Source organism: Limulus polyphemus, unplaced genomic scaffold (assembly GCF_000517525.1).
Source record: "Limulus polyphemus unplaced genomic scaffold, Limulus_polyphemus-2.1.2 Scaffold615, whole genome shotgun sequence".
NCBI classification, from domain to species: Eukaryota; Metazoa; Arthropoda; class Merostomata; order Xiphosura; family Limulidae; genus Limulus; species Limulus polyphemus.
The window spans coordinates 354,359-375,641 of NW_013666225.1; the positions used below are offsets into that span (position 1 = coordinate 354,359).

The 21,283-nt window shown below is 32.1% G+C and overlaps 1 protein-coding gene across 1 annotated transcript in view; it reads right to left on the reverse strand.

Annotated features, from left to right (window-relative positions):
• Nucleotides 1–21,283, reverse strand: part of LOC106459483 (protein kinase C, brain isozyme-like) — a 148,922-nt gene that overhangs the window by 58,577 nt on the left and 69,062 nt on the right. The window contains exon 4 of the mRNA XM_022385973.1: nt 9,106–9,217. Within this exon, the coding sequence (XP_022241681.1) occupies nt 9,106–9,217 (112 nt within the window). The remainder of the gene's footprint in view (nt 1–9,105; nt 9,218–21,283) is intronic.

Here is a 21,283-nt window from a genome sequence, read left to right on the forward strand (position 1 = left end):
ATTAATCTTTCAGCAAGATAATGATTCCAAGTATATAACAAATGTGGTGAAATTATGTCTTTAGAAAAAACAAGTCAATGGAACATTTACAACCATGGCCGAGAAAGCCCCAGTATGAACATTATTGAGGCTGTATGGGTTACATAAAAAATGAAGAGGTTAAAAGGTAACAGGCAGTTGCTGTCCATTTGAAACTTAGATTCATTATGAATACTCTGCCTAAACAACCTATCAAAGATTCAATCAAGTTGTTTGGTTGCCTTTTAAACTAGATTCACAACTTGATTGAATTTTGAGGAATAATCCAAGACATTTGGAATGAAATTTCCAAAATCATACATCGAGAATATGTATCAGTAATACATCAGTATAAAGCCTTTAAACGTGTTGACACTCATACTATGCCCAGTCCTAGTGGTGTAAGTCCAGTTATAGCTCCCAGGTTTGAAATACCGAGTGGAAAGCATGTAGAAATACACATTATTCTGTATATTGTACGCATTATTAACTTTTATTTATATTTTCCGTTAATTTACAATCATAAGTAAGTTTCCCATCAAGTAGGCATTATTTCTTTGTTCATCCTGCTGGTGAATTGCATATGTGTTTTCATAATCAGTTTTATTACTTTATATTAAATAGATCAAATATACATATCTAGATTTTTAGGTCAATCCCAAAACGCTTCAATGCAACGAAAAAAAATCAAATTATGCTTTAGCTTAAATAGTAGGTGATAGCTCATAAACACAACAAAATAAAGCGGCTTTCCGTTACTCATATTGTATCATCTTATTCGTGTGCTATAAAACTAAAATTCCATTCTGTTGGACATCTAATTCACATAAGAATCATCACAATGTTACACTGAACAAATTTGATATGGTGAATTAGGAGCACAGGCATTTTATGCTTGTTTTAATTAATAGCTGTTCTTTCACTATTGATTTTGCATGATTTCAAGGATAAATACTTATTTATAACAAAAACAAAATAGGTAACTGTCTAAAATAAGTTGGTGCTTAGTGGATACATTGCGTCTTATCACTCGCGATCGAAGTAGTATACATAGTACAGTTTAGAAGATATAAAGTACGAAGCTGCTGGCTGCGGTCTCTAGGTGCTCGTGCTGCAAGTGCTCTGCCCAGGGTTCATTTCTGTATTTGATGTACTTATTTTTTGGAGCTGCCTCCTTTAGTGATGAAATACAGATTGTTTTAAAAGCCATTTTGAAGCAGCTATTACATCGTGCACATTGAACTTTACTCTTGATATATATATATATCATTAAGAAAGAGAATATTTGCATATTTTTTTATTGTTCAATTGGGGATACTGAAACATTTGAAACTTTCTGAAAATCTTTACATGGCTCTAGAATCTGACTGACCAAAGCTGATGAACGAAATTTTGCAGACCTGTTCTAGAGGCCCATAATATTAAGGATAAAGTGAAGTATTTATCACTTTTAATTCTATAGAAGAGTACTAAGCACATATAATGAGCAAACTACGTAAACAGAAAATTCTACCACTGTTTGATTTAGACTGAATCAAATAGAGATGAATCTACGTCAGTTGCTCTTCTATTTGTCAATTTTGGAAAGATGTTTTGTGAAATAGGAATATTTATTTTTGAGTACTAGATAAAAACGAGTTTAAAAATACGGTTTGTTTTGAATTTCGCGCAAAGCTACTCGAGGGCTATCTGCACTAACCATCTCTAATTTAGAAGTGATTTTCTAGAAAGAATGCAGCTATGGTTTACAAGGGCGGGTGGTGTTTCTATAGGTAGACAGTGTTACTATACTTTTGTAGGACTGCATACAGAATTCAACTTGTGTCACTATACTTTATATGTGTTTTACAAAGGCAGGTGGGTGTTTCTAAAGGCAGATAGTGTTACTAATACATTTAACATACAGAGGATATGATTGTAATTTTCATTCTATATTTAATTTGCATTGCACACTTTTGCATTTTCTGATGTTTTATATGTAAAGCATTTATTGCTAATTTATTAGTTGTCATTTCAATAATTAATGTATCTTATAAAGTATATTCACCCTTAAAAGGATGCTTATTTAAACCTCTAAAAATATACAAAAATATACAATGCACAAAAACTGTTTTCTATATTCAATTTGATTTTCATGTTTATCTTTATAAGTTGATTTGCTTCATTAAACTTTAGTTGTAAAAGATCTATGTCAATAACTATATTTAACCATTACTATTGTAGAAAATTATATCCTTACCTTCCACAAATATTGGTATAGAGCTTGTTTCTTGGTGGTTTGGAATTTTATGTATAATACTGGATAATACAAGTCACTGCATAGATATGATATCATCAACATATGTAAAATCACAAACTCTAAAGAAGACTGTTGTCACATGTACTGAAACATGGTAGGGGATTATGATCTTATATCAACTGTTCAAAATTTATAGCTAATTATTCATTGAAAACTTGCAAGATAGATCAGACAATAAATACAGATATTGTTTTACTTATATTGATAATTTCGGGTTTTTTCCTTTTCACATAGTAAATTTTTAGTGTTTTATTTTTCGTTCTTGTCCTTTACCACTTATTATTTACCTCGACACAAGTCAACGGTGCCCTCGAGGCATATTACGGTGTGTTTGGTAAACATGTGCAGCCTTTCTGTATAATTTTCATGCACCACGTAATATTCTAAGCCTTGAGAACTGACACAATGGTATGGTGTATATTTTAAAATGTTTAACCCTGTCAATTATGCATTTTATAGCATAATTAAGTAAAATATAAAAGTAAGACCTAAATACAATTTAACTGTATCTCTGACTATAACATATTTGGGTAAGAAACAGTCGTAAATGTCATAGTTGATCAAGCAGTCAACAATACTATAGTCAGTTACATGTATTCCATGGCGACAACTTTGTGCTAATTTTAAAATAACTGTTGTTAGATTATAGTGTAAAATGAGCTGTTTCTAATGAGTATACACATGTGTAAGGTAACATCTACATGTAGGCTATACATATCAAACAAATCTGTTGAAGGGGGCGTGGCACCTTTTAGGAGTTGAAAAACATTACTTGTGTAAACTGTATTCATTCATAGAACTTTAAAATGTGTGAGTCAAATAGTTATGTAAGCATCTTATTGTCTAGATGTATCTCTACTTAACTACCATTGTATTATTGAAGATACAGAAAGCCAAAGTAGAGAATTTTCATAGCTCATTGGTCATGTGACAATACATCTGCAGTTTGAGTAGTTTTTTTAAAGGTTTCTTTTGAAATAAAGGACTTAAAACTTAGATAACCTAAAACTTCGAATCATAACACACATTATAATATTAATTTCATTCACATACATTGATATTAAAGGTGTTTGAATAAAATTTGAATGTAACACAGTGACTTGCACAGAAAGGGGTTTAAGGGGTATCCATCGCAAAAGGGTTAAACAAAGTCATTTTCTTTTCTCCATCGTCTAGACAAATCTTCATTTGAAAAACATGAAGAGGCCAATTTCTCAGTATACATACAGTTCAATGTAACATCTATAGAATGTAAATAATCAAATATAATAAATCACTGACAACAAAACATGAAGGAAATTCCCCAAAGTGATTCAGCTAATATGACCATAAAGTGTTTCTTCATTTAGAAACTCTACAAACAAATGATGCATTTGAAATCCATAAATGAATTCACTATTCACTTCATACTGGAATTTTGGACAATAGAACTTTTGACCTTCTCGTTTGTAGTCATGTTATTAGTGAGAATATTTCATCGTTGACAAATTCTAAGGAACACATACATTTAGCTGAGTTTTAATCCTGGCAATGGAGGTTCTGTGAAAGTAAGTCAAAAACATCAGGTTCATCTTTTATTTCACTGCTTCTTTTTACTTATTTTTAGAATTACAATATATTCTTTATAAAGTATTTAATTTCTGCATATTTTATTAGTTTTATCGTGTAAGATTTCAATTTTTAGGCTCAGAAAAGCTATTTTATCAACTATTTTAATTTCAAAACAGATATTTTTCTCACCTAGGTATTTTAGGAATAACACAAACTAACACATGTATGTACTGTAAAATACTGGATTCCCAAGATTAAATTAATTTTCATACAAGTCTAGTATATATCAGCTAGTGTACAATTCTTGTATACTTTCTTCTCAATTAGACCCATGAACTGAATGTTTCTAATGCCTATTAAAAAACTTCAATTATTAGAATAGGGGTTGCGATCTTAGATCGAATGTTTAGGTTTATAACACAACATTCATAATATATTTGCAAGATGACTTATAAAAGACGAAATTTGTGCGTGTAATCTGATGCTGTTACATTTCTTCTCATTGAAATCAGTAGTAAAGGTTTAATAAAGACAAATTTGTAAAAAAATGTAATCAGTCTTATTGGTATGCATTTGGACCTTCCTTTAATTCAAGAAAGTCTTGTACATTTTCGTTTTGGCATAGATTGATGAGTTTTTTTTTTTTGCATACTTGAAACTTCAAGGAGTTCCATGTGTTGATATTCTACTATAGGAGGGAACTATCTATGTCAGTGCTTGTTTATACTTCACGGTCCCTTAACCATGTACCCGACGATTGTAAGTATATTGTAAAATTGGCTTCTTTGTGTTTTTCAAATAAGGACTTATCTAGACGATGGAGAAGGCGAGGCCTTTTTATCTAAAAAAAATGACTTCGCTTAAACAATTGAGATTTAAAGGTTCTTTTCAGGACCATCACATCCTGAGAAAGGAAAAGCTATGTTTACACATTTTACCTCTACTGATGTTTCTCATTTCTCATACTTACAATGAACATCAGCATTAATCTGTCTTGCAAGTTTCCAATTAATGAATACCTATAAATCCGAACAGCTAATTGAAGTTTTGTAAATACATTTTTGAGTATGTTTGACAACAGTCTTATTTAGAGTTTGTGATTTTACTTACTTACATTGTGGATAGTATATATGAGAATTGTATAAGCCAGCATTATTCACTAAGTTCCAAATCAGCAAGAAACAAACTCTATACCAAGATTTGTGAAAGGTAAGGATATAAGTTTCTATAATATTAATGGTTAAACATGGTTATTGACACAGATATTTTTACAATTCAATTATTGTATGTTATTTAGAGGTTTAGGTAAGCGCCCTTTTTCAGGGTGAATAAACGTTATACAGTACATTAATCATAGAAATGAAAACTACTGAACTGGCGATAAGTTTTTACATATAAAACATCATAAAATGCAAAAGGGTGACATACAAATTAAATTTAGAAGTGAAAAACTATAATCATATGCTACTGTACGTTAAATATGTTAGTAAGATTATCTGCCTATAAAAAAAGACTGCAAGGACCTTATTCATCTGTATATGGACAATATTGTATATATTATGGTTATTACTATTGTAGAAATGTGTCAAAACACAGACAGTTAAAGAAATTTATCTCTGAGAAGAATATTAATGATATGACTGTTCATAAATTTGTTGACATTTTCTTGTGAACGTTCTTTCCATGGAGTTACCATTCATTGTAGTCCAAATAGCCAGATCATTGTTGTGAAGTAATATATAAGGTGCAGACATATCAGGACCGAGTTTTTCGCGGAAGCAGGTCTTAACATGTTAAGTACTACAATTGAATTATTAATGTCTTAACAAGCTATTATACTAACTATATTTCAAAATAGAGCCAGTAAATTAAACTTACAAGAATTTACTAACATGAATCTTTGAGGTACAGTTGATAAGATGAATTCATTCTAGAGTTTTCAGAAGATTTCTCTGTAAATCTTCTACATATGACGAGGTCAAAATGTGTTAGAAAAAATAATATTCAATACCTCTAACTATTATGTGTATATTATATCATCATCCTGAATAAAAAAAACATGATAATATCTTGTATGTATTTATTAAACGTAAAAGTAAACAGTTGTCAAATCAATAAAAAAAACTATTGTAGTTAATATGCATCGTAATATGAAGGCAATGGATCACAAAGACGATAAAAATATGCCATGTTACTACTGTTTCCATGCTTCCTGGTAACCGACTGAAAATATGAAGTTGTGTTGAAATCAGCTCAACTAATGTAGATAAACTGTTGACTAATAATTACTGTTACGGTTTATGCGCGTTTTCGATTATATGTTTCATAATTTTGTTTCGATCAAATTTTTAGTAATTATCCTATTCTTTCATGGCTGCTGGTCTAAATAAAAAATACAATATAATACCTTTTTATAGATCCCGATAGGTAGAGCCACACACTGTACCGAATTTATATAAAAGTATAATAGGTTATATTTAGCAGCAAAGAAAAAAACCACAGCCTCACTTCTGGAAAATCATCCCATATTAAACTTGTTTATTACCTACATATTAATCATGTAATTAATTAACAAAATTTAATTGGATAAAAATTGCTTTCAATTTGTATATTAATTATCTAATTAATTAATTTGATTTGCATAATATTCGCCCTATTAATTAGTTATCATGCAATTAATAAACCATTAGTTAGACATTAATCATTTATTTACATCTAATTTATATGTAATTAACCTTTAATTAATAAACCATTAATTATATACTAATTATTAATTAGCATACTATTTGCATATTAATTATTATGCAGTCACAATTCCATCCACATACTAACTACTTAGACACCATACCTATCATTGCACGGTCTACCCATCAAGGTTTATTTCTTAAAAGTGACAGTCGTTTTTATTTGAAATAATACCGTACATTATTAAATAAAGACTGATCAGACACTTTATTAAAATCTTACCATTTATTGCACATTTTACATGATACTTCCATTTATTTGCATATTATAATTTACACCACTTGTGCATCAACCATTTAGTTTAATTGGTATATCCGTATTGAATTACATAAGATTAAAAAGACAGTTTCTTGTTCGTTGATTACCAAAATATACCATTTCTTATGCCTAAATTGGGACTGTTTTCTAACCAGACTTTGACCCTTCAAAATATTTATACAACTATGTAATAATATTGCTCTTACTAAAATCAAGTTTCACTATAACATAAAATACAAATAGATATTAAATAATACCATTATGTTACATAACAGATTAATCTATGCATATACTTTGAAGATGTAATATCCAGTCAGAATGATCACTAAAATAACTGGCTGTCCCATCGTGGGTCAGAGGTACGTTTACGGACTTACAATGGTAAGATCCAGAGTTCTATTTTACGTGGTAAACAGAGAACAAATCGCTCATTATGTACCTATGTGCTAAAAATACAATGACAACAGTTACTCCATGTGAGTACAGACTAACAACAACGGCGATCGAAGGACAATATTCCTGCCACTAGAACAAAAACTTTAACAGGTGATGATAAATGATGATTGGACATGCATATTGCAAATGTATAATACATCAGACTGTGCTCCAGTTGATTGATCTTTTTCAGCTGTGGTGAGTATTCGACCATCTTTAAGCAAACCATGTGAAGGGCATTAAAAAACTATCATATCACATATTTTAGAAATAAAGAAGAAAGCGTGGCATAGAATGCCTATCATGCATACTGTAGGTAATGAATAACTGGAGTAAATGCAATGATGAGTTGCACTACATTCTGTATTGACACTAGAAGGTAAAATCACACGAGGCATTTGACATGTGCAACCTGCTGGAAGTGTTATAATGGTGTGGGGTAGATTCTTGTCAGTAGTACGATTTTTTTAAAAGGATGAATAACACTCAGAATGAATCTGAATGTTTTTGCCAGTCATGTCCCACTCATAATGTTGTATTTCAACACTGATGAATAAAGGCCCTTCCAAAGTGGCTCCTAATAGATAAATAGTAAGCTTGAAGGCAAATAATGTTAAAATGTAGGATTTGATCATATGCCACCCCTAAATTATATATATAGTTTGTGGGTCATGGTTATGCAGAATGGGTTCTAATTGACCTTGTGACATGCCTACACTATGTATATGGTTTGTGTGCAATGGTTATACAGCATGACTTCTCCTAACCATATTCCAGACCTACACTATATATATATAGATTTTGTGCAGTGGTTATACAGTATGACCTCTCCTGACCATCCAAGGGCTATAATATTCAAAGTTAAATATTACAAACATACTGAGCTTCCAACTACACTAAATCATGTAAACAACTGATACTCTTCTAAAATTGGCTAAAGTGCGGCTGTCTTTCCAGTTTACAATCCACCACAGTTGCGATGAGCTTCATCTTGACTGTGTTTAAACACAAGAAAAGCGAAGTTACTAGTTTCGTTTAAACTGACATAAAAAGTTAACGGTTAAAACGATATATAGATAATTCTAGTGAAAATCATAAATACAAAATAAAGAAATAAAGATTATGTACTGACTTGATTAAGATTTTTTTATTGTCGTCCACGGAAGTGATGGAGAGCTTATATTTTTACTTATTGATTTAAATGTCCCAACCACCTGTAAGTCATATATTTCTCTTCATGCAAAACTAATTCGTTGGTTTTGAAAGAAAAAGTGCTCTTCCAAATTTTCGGAAAGGTGTTGATAAGTTTGTATGTTAATACTAAAAATCTGGTTATATGTTTAGAACATACAAAATGTAATAAAATGGCATTCAAAGTGTTAGATGTACTTTTGCTACTACCTTTTTATTAAATTATCAGTGTATGAGCTGTCTGAATACACAAAAGTGTAGAAACCGAGTTATATATGAAGTATTTTACAAAAGATATACTTTTTTTAAATCCTGTTCAAATTTTGCTGAATCTTGTCAAGTGTCTACCTCTCGCTTTGTTGTATATGAGCTTTTAATGCTCTTGTATTTTGGGATGTGTCATCAGATGTTATTATAAATGTTAGTGAAGCAACTTTCTGGATTCTGGCCATGAAAGTGGGAACCGGCGTTTGAGAAAAGCCCTCATAATTTCTTGTAGTGCATTGCATTTAATGTGTTCAAAGCAGTTTAAAGTTTTATTACTACAGCAGGTTATACCTTTCCTTAGATTCCTATTAAAAAGGGTCTGTTCAAGAAATAAAACTTACCTTTACATTTCAGTCCCTGGTGAATCAGCCCATAAAGAATAGAACCACAGTGATCGCAAAAATTGGGACTTGTATAGGTATGAATCGTAAATTGGTGTTTGGTCCGGCTGTCCTGTTTAAAACAGAATATTAGTCAAAACAATTCTACATTCCTATCATGTTAGACTCAAGGTTAAAACGAAAATCTTATTGATTCATTGTCGATCTAGTACAAACATTTGAAAAATGGATATCAGTAGTTGTCACAAATCCCTGACATATTTTAATATGTGACTAGGTTACCATCAACATCAAACCATACAGGGTCATGCAAAAGTGTGTACCACTATGATATTTCTATGTCTCGCTATTACTGGGATTTTTCTAAGGCATTTTTGGGTTTCTTTATCCTTGGTTATAATAATTAAATGGGATGCCATTCATCTTGAAATAATTGGTGGAAGTGATCCTGTTGTGTAGCGATCCTTGAATGAGGCTGGTCCTGACAGAATTACCATTGAGGAATCCTGGAAAAGAGTTTCCTTTGTCTCACTTATGTATTAATCATTTTATTTCCCAATTTTGTGAAAATGTATGTGTGGTTGAACTTAAACACGCTTGAAAACCTTCTACAGTAATGATTGTGTTAGACATGGTGGCAAGTCATCACTCGCATTAAAAGTCCTGTCAGATACGGTGGCAAGCCATCGCTTACAGTAATGATCTTGTAAGACGGCCTCTGCTTGCAGTAATGATCCTATGATATGATGGTAGATAATAGCTTACAGTAATTAGTGATCGTGTTGAACATAGTAGCAAACCATCACTTACAGTAACACTCATGTCAGATATGGTGGCAAGCCATCGCTGACATTAACAATCCTGTCAGACTTACATTAACAATCCTGTTAGACATAGTGGCTATTGCTTACATTAATGATCCTGTCAGATGACATAGAAACAAGACATTACTTAACATACCCATGGTCAAACCACCAAAATGGAAGAACTTAAAGAAGCTTAATTCAGATTCTGAAGCAACACAACTTCCCTACTTGAAAACTAAACTATCTCAGCTGCTGATACTGGTCCAAACATTTTTAATCTGAGTTGCAGTAACCTGAGACCAAGAAGTGGGCAGTGTAATGGTCTGATGTGACTTGATTATCATGTTGTTGGTCCATTTTTCTTTAAAGGGATACTGACCGGAGAAAGCTACGATGCCCTTTTGAAAGAATACATTGACCCAAGATTTATTTAGAGTTTGTGATTTTACTTACTTACATTGTGGATAGTATATATGAGAATTGTATAAGCCAGCATTATTCATTAAGTTCCAAATCAGCAAGAAACAAACTCTATACCAAGATTTGTGAAAGGTAAGGATATAAGTTTCTATCCCGTATGAAATGTAATTTCGACATATGCACCACCCCACTATGTATTTGATTTCAAGCACAGCGATCAAGGCTCAGTGATATGACCTGTATTTTATCCCAATCTTATACTATTAGGGTTTATCTTTAGAACGATACGTCAAACACTTGGTGTTTGTTACACATCCAAAGAGTAAAATTACATCATGATATCAATGGTGCACATTTTGAACTGCTGTGAGGACAAGACCTAGAAAGATTATGGTGGTGCACAACTTTCGCATCCCTTCTATATTACTAATAGATAATGATATAATAGTTCAAAATGTTGATATAGTAAAAATCTTCCATTTGTGTTTCTAAACATGCTATATAAACAGAGACACAATGTTCTCGGTTACTTTATATCTTCAAACTGACCACACATCTTTATAAGCTTTCTATTGACTATTTACTAGACATAAACCTTGATATTCTTGTCTCATGAACAATAACAGTACATATGACCAATGTCATCGCAATGGTTTTTGAATATGGGCATTGGACATACTGGCTTGGGTGTGGTTTCAGAGTCTGTTGCCGTTCAAAATACTCTACTATGCAATTTTATCCACCTACATAGAAAACAATGTCATTTTGTTCTACATCTTCAGTAAGGGCATTGACAAACTCTTTCAGCCATAAGTGTACTAGTAGCAGTACCGCATTATCAGATGGTCTGTATATATATATACATAGAAGATTCATAGTACCTAGGCTATCTTCTGCATCAGTACACTGCTTTTCAATCACATGCTTGCTTGACACTTAAACTAAATTATTTTTAGGAAAATCTTGTAAGGATAGCAATGAATATATATATTTTATTGTATTTTTGTTCTAACGAATTACGATTTTTTTAAATTCATGATAAACCTGTGAGGACTGATAATTCAAATATAAAAAAAATACGTTTATATTTCACAAAAGACCCAGCGGACACACACACACTTCAATGTTTGAACATATAATGCAAACAAAATAGCAACACATAATGATATTGCAAGCATATGAAGAGAAAAATCATGATTATTTTGTTTCAATAAACAGAGTATATATAGCAAACATATGTTTTATACTATGCAACATGTTATATCAACGTTTTTTGAAAGTACATATATGCCTATATTCTTTGAAACATACATACAAATGATACTATTTTACTTTGCTCTGATTAATATTATAAATTTATTAGGTTCATCAGATCTAGAACAGAGCAAAGCAGAAACATTTCTTTTCAACATGTAGGCTGAGTTTTCTGTGGGATTCCTCTGAGGTTTTGTTGAATTTCGAGACGACATTTTGTGCTCATGAAGTCTTTCATCAGGTCTATAACATTCGTGAAAAGAGAAGAGATAGTAAAGCAGAAGTATGGCCTTCACAGGGAACTCTCAACTATGAAGAAATCTGATTGGTTATTGGAAATTTTGTTGAATCCTGTTTTGTTGAGTGTTTGCAAAAGTTGATTTCAGATATTGTAGGTTATAGTCTTGGATATCGGTTGACTTTTGTTTTATTCATCTTTATTCTGAGCGTTTATTTAATTTTTCTAACTTTCCAGTGTTGTGCAGTATATTCGGTTGTATACTTGCCTCTTTCAAATGAGTGCCCCGTATTGTAAGAGGTTCATTTATGGAATATTTTCTTTTTCTGTGTGTGTAGGAGCTTTGTTACAGCTGCATGGTCTTTAACTCTCCCACTGATAGTTTGGAGCTTCACCATGTTGTTACAGTTCGTGTCACCATGCCACATTCATGCTCTATCTGACAACCTTACTTCTTGACAACGGCCCTACAATTTAGTTTCCATTGCAAAAGGTTCCAGCTTAAAGCTCTCATATACAAAGCACATCACTTCTCCCAGCATGTTTCCAAAACTCTATTGTGTACCAGAACGACGGTCTCCCAGCGCCCATTTTAACATTCCGATCGCACAAAAATCCATAGGCGCCGTGTCCACCACCTAGACTGGTATGTCTTTGTTTGGAATAGCGTGAATATCCATTTCATTATCTAGCTGCTTGAGTATGAAAAAGTTGGAAAGATATGTCATAAAAGCAACTTGTGTTACTTTTACAGGTGGAGATCCTTTTTGATTTTCTTGCATACTGTTTCCTGGGGCATGTGGAAGGTTTTTCCCACTAGCCTTTGTGTTCATGGATACAATATTGATGTTAACGAATGTCACTCACAAATGAATGCCTGAATGTGCTGGAAGATCTATGTTTAGATACAGTATCTACCTACTGGCAGGTGGCGTTACACAAAAAAATCCTTTTAGCATTCACTATGGAACGTATAAATATTTCATCAATGCCATTTGGTCACTTTGAAGTGGCTAATGAAACTTACATTGCATGTGTTAAAATAAGAGAGGAATCTACTATATGTGAAAGACATCTTGATGTGTGTGATTGTATGTTTCAGACCATAGTTTAGAACCTCAGAATGACATTTCATCGTAATGGAAAGCAGGCTAGAAACTTAAGCCAGGAAAATGTGAATTTATGTTTAATGTTGTGGCATTTCTATGCCTTGTAGTAGACGGGAATGAAATGTCTCCAGAGCCTGTTGAAAGTACATTACAATAAAATTGGCCTCGGTCTACAGCCAAGAAAAAAGTATTGTATAGATTTCTCAGTACGTATTATTATTATATCGATGATTTATGGCCAAATATGTCAGGACATTTACCCCATTTTATTAACTAATTAAACTTGGTGGCTATTCCAAATAAAACTTTGAACAAAAACTTCAGATACTTAAATACACATCACTTGAAGTACTGTAGCTGTAGTTGACTTACCCTCAAGTCAAGTACCAGATTTGTAGGAATAGTGTAAAACATATACCTATTTATGCTAGTCATGTGCTGACTGTTGCTAGACGTTATTACTGAAATAACTACATGCAATTTAGTATTTTTAAGCATTACTGCCACAAGTTTTATAAATGGGACTTCATTGAAATAATTTTGAATTATAAACTCCTAGAAAGAATGATCATACATTATCGTTATAAAACAAGTAATAACGCTGTAAAATTACATTAATGTCCAAATTTCTTGGAATAAGGGCATTTAATGCAGATATGCCTTCTTGCTAGATGATATGAACTTCTCTAGTTGTAGAATATCCTAACCGTAGACTATCACTATCTGTTTGGCAGTAGCTTGATGTCATTAAAGGCCATTCACTTTAACAGAGAATCACAGCTTTCTTCTTGAATTTTCTCTGACATAGCTGGTGTTTCCTTAAGCAATAGATAAAATATTATATCATCTCTTTAAATTACATTGTAAATATAGCCAAATAGCTACTTTTACATGCATATTGATGTGCGTGGAACTCCTTGATGTTCTCCAATTTCTACATTATGTAACACTATTAACATCTCTTGTCTCAGACATCCCAGAACCATTAGTTGTGGCAACATATATAATGTGAATAATAGTAATGTTACAGAAAACCAACTCAAATTTCTAACTGACCATATGCCAAAGGCTCTGTATGTCCAAATTGCATTCAATACTTTTTGTTAGGGCTTCAGCTTGCTGTAAAGTAAGTATTTCCAAAGCTAGATGTGGGTCCTTACATTTTTCCTCCTGACGCTCTTGAGTCGTTAAAGGTGGTGTTCATTCATTAGTGGAATCCTTACAACTTCTATGGTGACACATTACTGAAGTTCTGATGACTTTCACAGCAGTATACTGTCATAATGTGCCAATCACTACCAAACGATCATGGTTACTCCAACCTGACCATTTTTCATATTATCTGAGAGTTCGACAGCTATCTTGGCATGACCAAGATGTCATATTGTTGAGGTGAAGGTTGTTTTAGAAATTAATTCCAAAGTTGTAGTTGGAGTTCTGTTTATTTATTTCGTTATCTGGTGTTTCAACTATGTTTACTTTATTGTATTTTATATGGGGTTATTATTTTCTAGGGTGTTACTTTTCTGTATTGTTCATTGTATTTATTATTGTAGAATATTGTTTTATTATACATTTTGGTAGTATAGTATAGCGACTATTTTAGTTATGTATTATGTAAATTAAGGGTTCTATTGTATATATATTTACGAACTTGTCGTGTCATATTGTATGTCACTATGTTGTGCATTTTCTGACGTTTTATTTAACTTAACCTGCACTCTCGTGAGATTTACATAAATTCGTGAATAATTTGATTTAGGCAATAAAATTTAAAATTAATTCATTTTAACAATGGGCAGAATAAAATGTAGGGAGAGATATGTTAGGTTCACATAATAAGCTTTACCTTTTTTTATATAAATTATATTAAGGTTAGAAAAAAATTGTAAAATATATTATACTATCAAGTTAAGAATCACTAAATCTACTGAACATCTTATGCTCAAACTCTGAGCTTTTCTCGTTATTTTCTAGGCTTTATAGCGTGTTCCAATGCAGACAGTCTTCTCTGTTATCTCTTTGACTGTTTGGACTTCAGTAGCCAATTCTTGATCACTGGAGACTGCCTGGTTGACAGATAAATGGAGTAGAAGAATTGTCTGTTACTTTGTCATGATTTGTTAAGCTATGAGATGCTACACTGTTTGTCGAGGTAGCTTGGAAATTTCAAGGGAATTAATTTGTTGCTCGTAGGGCTTGAGACAATTTTTTCTTCTTTTTAGTTTTTCTGTAATGTTGTCTTTATGTTCAAAGTGGTTTCAGTATTACAATATCTATTCGTTATTTTCTTTATTCATTTTGTTTAGTTTAACCATTTATGAATTAAGTCCAGCTAGTTGTTGCCCTCTCGTTGCACCAACATGAGATCTTTGGTAGCTTTGAGTGCATTCATAAATACAAAGTCTCTACTTGTCATTAGCAGTGATGTAAAATCACCATTAATGGTGATCTTAAGTTGTATTACAGCTTGTTTCATTAATTGTAGCTAGAACTGAAGCATGATATGTGTTAATTGAAAATAGTTACATTCTTCTAAAAGCTGTACTTAAGAATATCTTTTATGGCGTTAAAACAAACAAGTCTTTGTTAAAGAATGTCAGTCGATTTGAGTCCCCCACTTTTAGTGTCACTCCTCATCCAAGATTTTTTAACCAATAACGTTTATTTGAAAATATTTAAAATATATTTAACAAAGCTACCTTTATGGAGTTATGTTTGTTTGTTTGTAATTAAGCACAAAGCTACACAATGGGCTATCTGTGCTCTGCCCACCACGGGTATCGAAACCCGGATTCTAGCGTTATAAGTCCGCAGACATACCGCTGTGCCACTGGGGGGCCCTTTATAAAGTTAACACAAATTTAAAATGTCAGTTACCAACTAACGGACACCTTGAAATCTTATATAAATTAAAAAACCTACACTCTTTGTGCAGCTGGCAATTATACAATATAAATGGGATCAATTACTAACTCCATGTAGTAAAATAACCCATATTTATATAGAAATTAGCCGATGCTCAGAAATAAGCTATATAACGTTCTACTAAAGTGGAGAGACTGTTTCAAAAACTACAATTCTAGTGTTTTTAAAGCCTAGTTGGTGTATTAATATTACATTGCTTGGTTTGGTTGGGTTTGTTTTAAATATCGCGCAAAGCTACACGAGGGCTATCTGCACTAGCCGTCCCTAATCTAGCAGTGAAAGACTAGAGGGAAGGCAGCTAGTCCTCACCACCCACCATCAACTCTTGGGCTACTCTTTTACCAACGAATAGTGGGATTGACCATCACATTACGACGCCCCCACGGTTGAAAGGACGAGCATGTTTGGTGGGACGGGGATTTCAACCAGGTACCCTCAGATAGCGAGTCAAGCGTCCTAAGCACCTGCCATATATTACATTGCACATACGTTACAGCACTATAACATGTATTGTTCTGAGGCTAGTATAAAAACAAGTTGGTATCACATAGCAGTATTTCCTGTATCACTCAAACCTCTTTCACTGGCGAGTGCTGTCAATGTATTGTATAGGTTTGGATTAACGTTATGACTGCTATATTTTTCAAATGCCATAACAAATCATGTTCACGAAGTGGACAACAAATGTAAAACATTTTGCAAGATGATAACCATTGAAAGACGTGTTTCTCTTAAGCAAAGTTTACTATGAAAAATTGAGCAAAACATGTTATACAGAAGTTGATTACATTATATTCAAACTATTTGGGTTATGTAAGTCAGTAACTCACGTGATTACTACAGCAGATATAAAGTCATGGTGGAAGGTAATGTATCAGAACTACATTTTGACAATGCGTGTCACTACGTAGGTAGTGTAAGATTACAAAAACTGATCACCTTTGGAAAGGGTACGTAACAGCATTTTTCAATGCTAAATATCCATACACTCAAGTCATAAAGACGTGTTCATATCATTGACTTAGAATTTCTATGGTGAGGATGTTTCTTGTAGTTAATGGCATCGGTACATAAAGAAATATGGATTAAATTGGGTCATCATGGTCCTCCAGAAGGATACCTGCAATAAGTCATGCCTGCATGGTAATGAAAGTGTGGCATTTTGTAACAAGTGAGAAAATACATGCCATTCAATATACAACGTAATGAAGAAAGATTTCCGATTGGAAAGTGACACAAGTCACATCTACAAAAGTTACTTCTACAACATATTCGTTTAAATATCTCTTATCTGAAGCAGTTGGTACATTAAATGGTTATTCATGCTATTCCCTACAAATATAAACCAGTTAAATTGCTGGGTACGGCACATATGAATTTCTATGCAGTTGTCCAATTGAAATGGGGATTTGGAAACTATAATTCTAGAATGATTATGAAAAGCATGCAATGCAGGAAGAGAGACGTGCTTTGAATATGAATAGCCTTACTCCAAAACTATTTGCAACAGAAACTATACTGCTAGGATAATGCGAAGATACACAGATGTTAGATAAAACATGAATGAACGTGAAAACATAGACTGTAACATTGTTTTATTATAATTTACTCCACGTCTTTAATCAAACAAAAAATTCTCATTCAGTTATACATAAATTATATTATGAAATTGACACACACATAATTAATACTCATTCATTTGCTGCTGCCATATTATCTAATCCATTATTAATCTATGTTGGAACTAAAGAAGGAGATTAAATATGAGAGAGCTTTTCTTATTTTTTTTTCATCAATCAGTGAATGTTTATCTGAACAATATATCATTCGTGTTTTTGATATGCTTCGATTATGTTCTAGTTATTTACTTATCACATTGTTATGCTTTAAGGTATGAACGATATAATGTAATAGCATCCAATTTATTCCTGGCATTCAAACTGTGATTCTCCCCAGGGCAATAAAGACAGATGGTGAAGATCTTGTTTCTGCTGGTAGAGCTTACGATCAGGTAGAGCACACAACAGTAAAAAAAAACAGGATTTAGAACAATAGGGCATTAATATCTGCAGCAACCCTCTTCAATTTACTATTTAACATTCTGCGACTTAACGGTTCATCAGAAGTTGCTCTCTGTGTATGCGGATGAGCAACTTCACTCTTTCAAGCAATTATCTTGTCTGCTTAATTTATTTTTGAACCACTGAAACACTATCAAGAGACAGCATTCAGTTGGAAGTTATGCCAAAACAACAAACTGTTGTTAATTGTTTATTATTGTTAATCTGTAAATATGTAGAAAAAAGAAATGACAAACATTAAAACTTTTTTCAAACAGAGAGATATCTTAAAATTATACATAATGCTGCCTCTGCTAACTGTAAAAATATAACTTACTGGTAACAACTTATCTTTGTTATTTAATACACATACAAATGTTTCATTTACATCGTTGAATACTTTTACCTACAGGTAACAGTAAGTAGGCGATGGAATTATTTGTATTTCTAAGTAATGTTCTCATTTATAACTTCCCAAAATATATCAACGCTGGAATCCGGGTCTCGATACCCGTGGTGGGCAGAGCACAGATAGCCCATTGTGTAGCTTTGTGCGTAATTACAAACAAACCAAAATATATTTCACAATATTTTTTTTTGTGCAATATAGACATAGACCCATTTACGTAAAAAATTCTAAGAAAACATTTTCTATCGTATTTTTCTAACGCATGCAACAGAGGGTTAACATCTATTTTGAAACACTTTTAAATATACGCTGCCTTTCTTTCTTATTTCACTTGACGAGAAAATTAACTGCTTTAAGGGAAAGTAACATTCCCTGGCCATTTTATTGATGGAACCATTCTGTTGTTATATTAAAAATAATATGTTCTGGCCTTTTTTATCGGAAAAATCGCCCTCTTTGTTAGTTGTTTCTTATAATATACAATTTTCTAATACTGTTCTGACAATGAATGATGATTAATTAATATTAAAGTTCAATCAAAGCAAGCTACCTACTTAGATAAAAACTGAACATCAATTGAGTAATGAGTACAGCTAATCAAATATACTCTTATTATGTTCTTACTTATAACGATTAAAGTGCATTGTTTCACCAGCTAAGTGCTCTTTCTATCAGCTATGTTTTCGGCCGTAAACCCAATAATATCTTACGAGGTTCGACCAGCTTAGGGGATTTAGGTTAGTCCTAAATCCATATACTAAGCTGATAATTCAAAATAATCTCTATAATAATTATAATATCAATATATATATATATATATATAATATTCTAACCTATTGGTCAATTATTTAATACATTTAGCAACGTTTGGTTTACTTTTTAAATATAATATGTCAATAAGTGATGTTTTCTGCTCTACAGGAAGTTGTAATATTTGTCTTCTTTCTTTTATTTTACTCGACCATCTAGATGTGTAACAATTCCTATTATTTGTCTGAACATCTTTCTTAACGACATTTCTCTTTTATTTGGCTGTCTTTAGAACATACGTCTCCTTTTGTAAATATTTTCATAGTGAGTGTCTGAATCTTATTTCTTTCGTTTCTACCTGAGTTAATATGTTTACTTAAAACATAAATATCTTAGAAAAATTTAAAGATTTGAACAAATTGATATATGTGCACTAAAGCACTGAATAATGATTAACAATGTTGCCCAACATTCTACGTAAATTGGTATAATATTGACTGACAAGGGTGTCCTGAGTAGGGATGTATGTATTTTGATCAAACGCAAAGGCAGGATAAATAGTTCTCTGTTGAATTCTTCCAGCAACAGAAGAGCACCATCACTGACGAAATAACACTAAGGAAATAAAGCATCTCTATGATGCTCAAGAAATTTCATTCTAAGTTTTACAAAAAAAAAAAGTAGAGGTTTTCGTTCGGTGTTAGATTGTTTTCTAACTTAGATTATAGTGTCCGTTAACCCTAAGATCTTTTTTGTCACGATCCTATCTTTCAAACCTCATGCATGTATTTGGCTTCGGATTATACAGAGAAAAGTAAAATAGCAGCTAAATAAGCCACTAGATAGTGGTACGATGGAATAAAATATGACACTTAAGACTATTATAGCCTACTACCACAGCATGTTATTTGCTGGTACAAATTATCAACTTAGGAAATCCCAACACATTTTAATCTGCAAAAGTTCTTTACAAAGACACGCAATATGATGTTTAAAATTATTCACTACATGCACTATATGAATTTCAATTTGGTGAAAATTTAACCTCTTTCAACTGAGCTTTATTTCTCCTAGACAATATTGTGAATTATCATTTACAAAGATGACAAAATGCTTTCTGTGTACAAAGCGCATGCACTAAGGAGTTTAACTATGCACTTTTGAAAGGTTTATCAAAGTAAGCTTCTTGGACTAAACATAAAACATTGAATGAAATTTCTGGCTTATGACGTTGAATTACATTTGTTGAAACTAACTCGTTATTAGAAGTTGTTCAGAGAAGAACATTAGTCCTTTAGTTTTATCCAGTTCTGCCAAGCGTAAAAATTTGGATACAGGCGTTCTTCATATATGACTATTGGTAACTATTGAATATCAAGGAAACTTTCTGTCTGTCTGTCTTATCCTTTTTTTACTTTTTTTCCTTGAAAAACGCATACTCCTTTGGAGTTTTGGAGCATCAGGAAACTAATGGCCTCTCTTCTTCGCACATTAAACCAAGATCATTTATAATCTTAAAAAGAAGGATTGTCTGTTAAGAAATTTTGCTCTACTCGGATATTCATTAGTGATAATTTCCAAAATGTAGATATAGTAATCGTCAATACATTCTGATATATTTTGCTATGTTTGACCTTTCTTCGCAATTTTTTACAGTATCTAGTTTTAAAAGTATGTAAAATTACATCAGCATATAGTAGTTATTGGTAATGATTAAAATGGTTAAAATCATAGCAGTCATTGTCATGATAGAGATATGTTCCAAGTATAGTCAAATATTTTCTATATATATTTATTGGTAATAAACCTAACTTAAAATATATAAACAAAATAACCGCGATGATAGCTATTTGTTAAGTTTGTATGATCGGCAGGTGTATAATGTTTAGAATATAATAAATAATTAAAAAAAAACAAGATTGCATAATTAAACAATTAAAAGATGTTTATTGAAGCAGTCAACATCTTATATTTAAAAACATTATCTTATTACCTACACACCTGTACTTAAGGGGAAGCCGTTGATGGCTTTAATATGAAAGGTTGTATTTTAATTAAAGAGTAATTGTTGTGATTTATCAATGCTGGTTGCAACCCGAATGCGAAGCACCCCTAAACAGCATGTTATAATTAAAAATCAAGGATCAATTAACATATAACTTCAACATCAAATTATATTTTTGAACTTTTTTTCAATTCTTTAG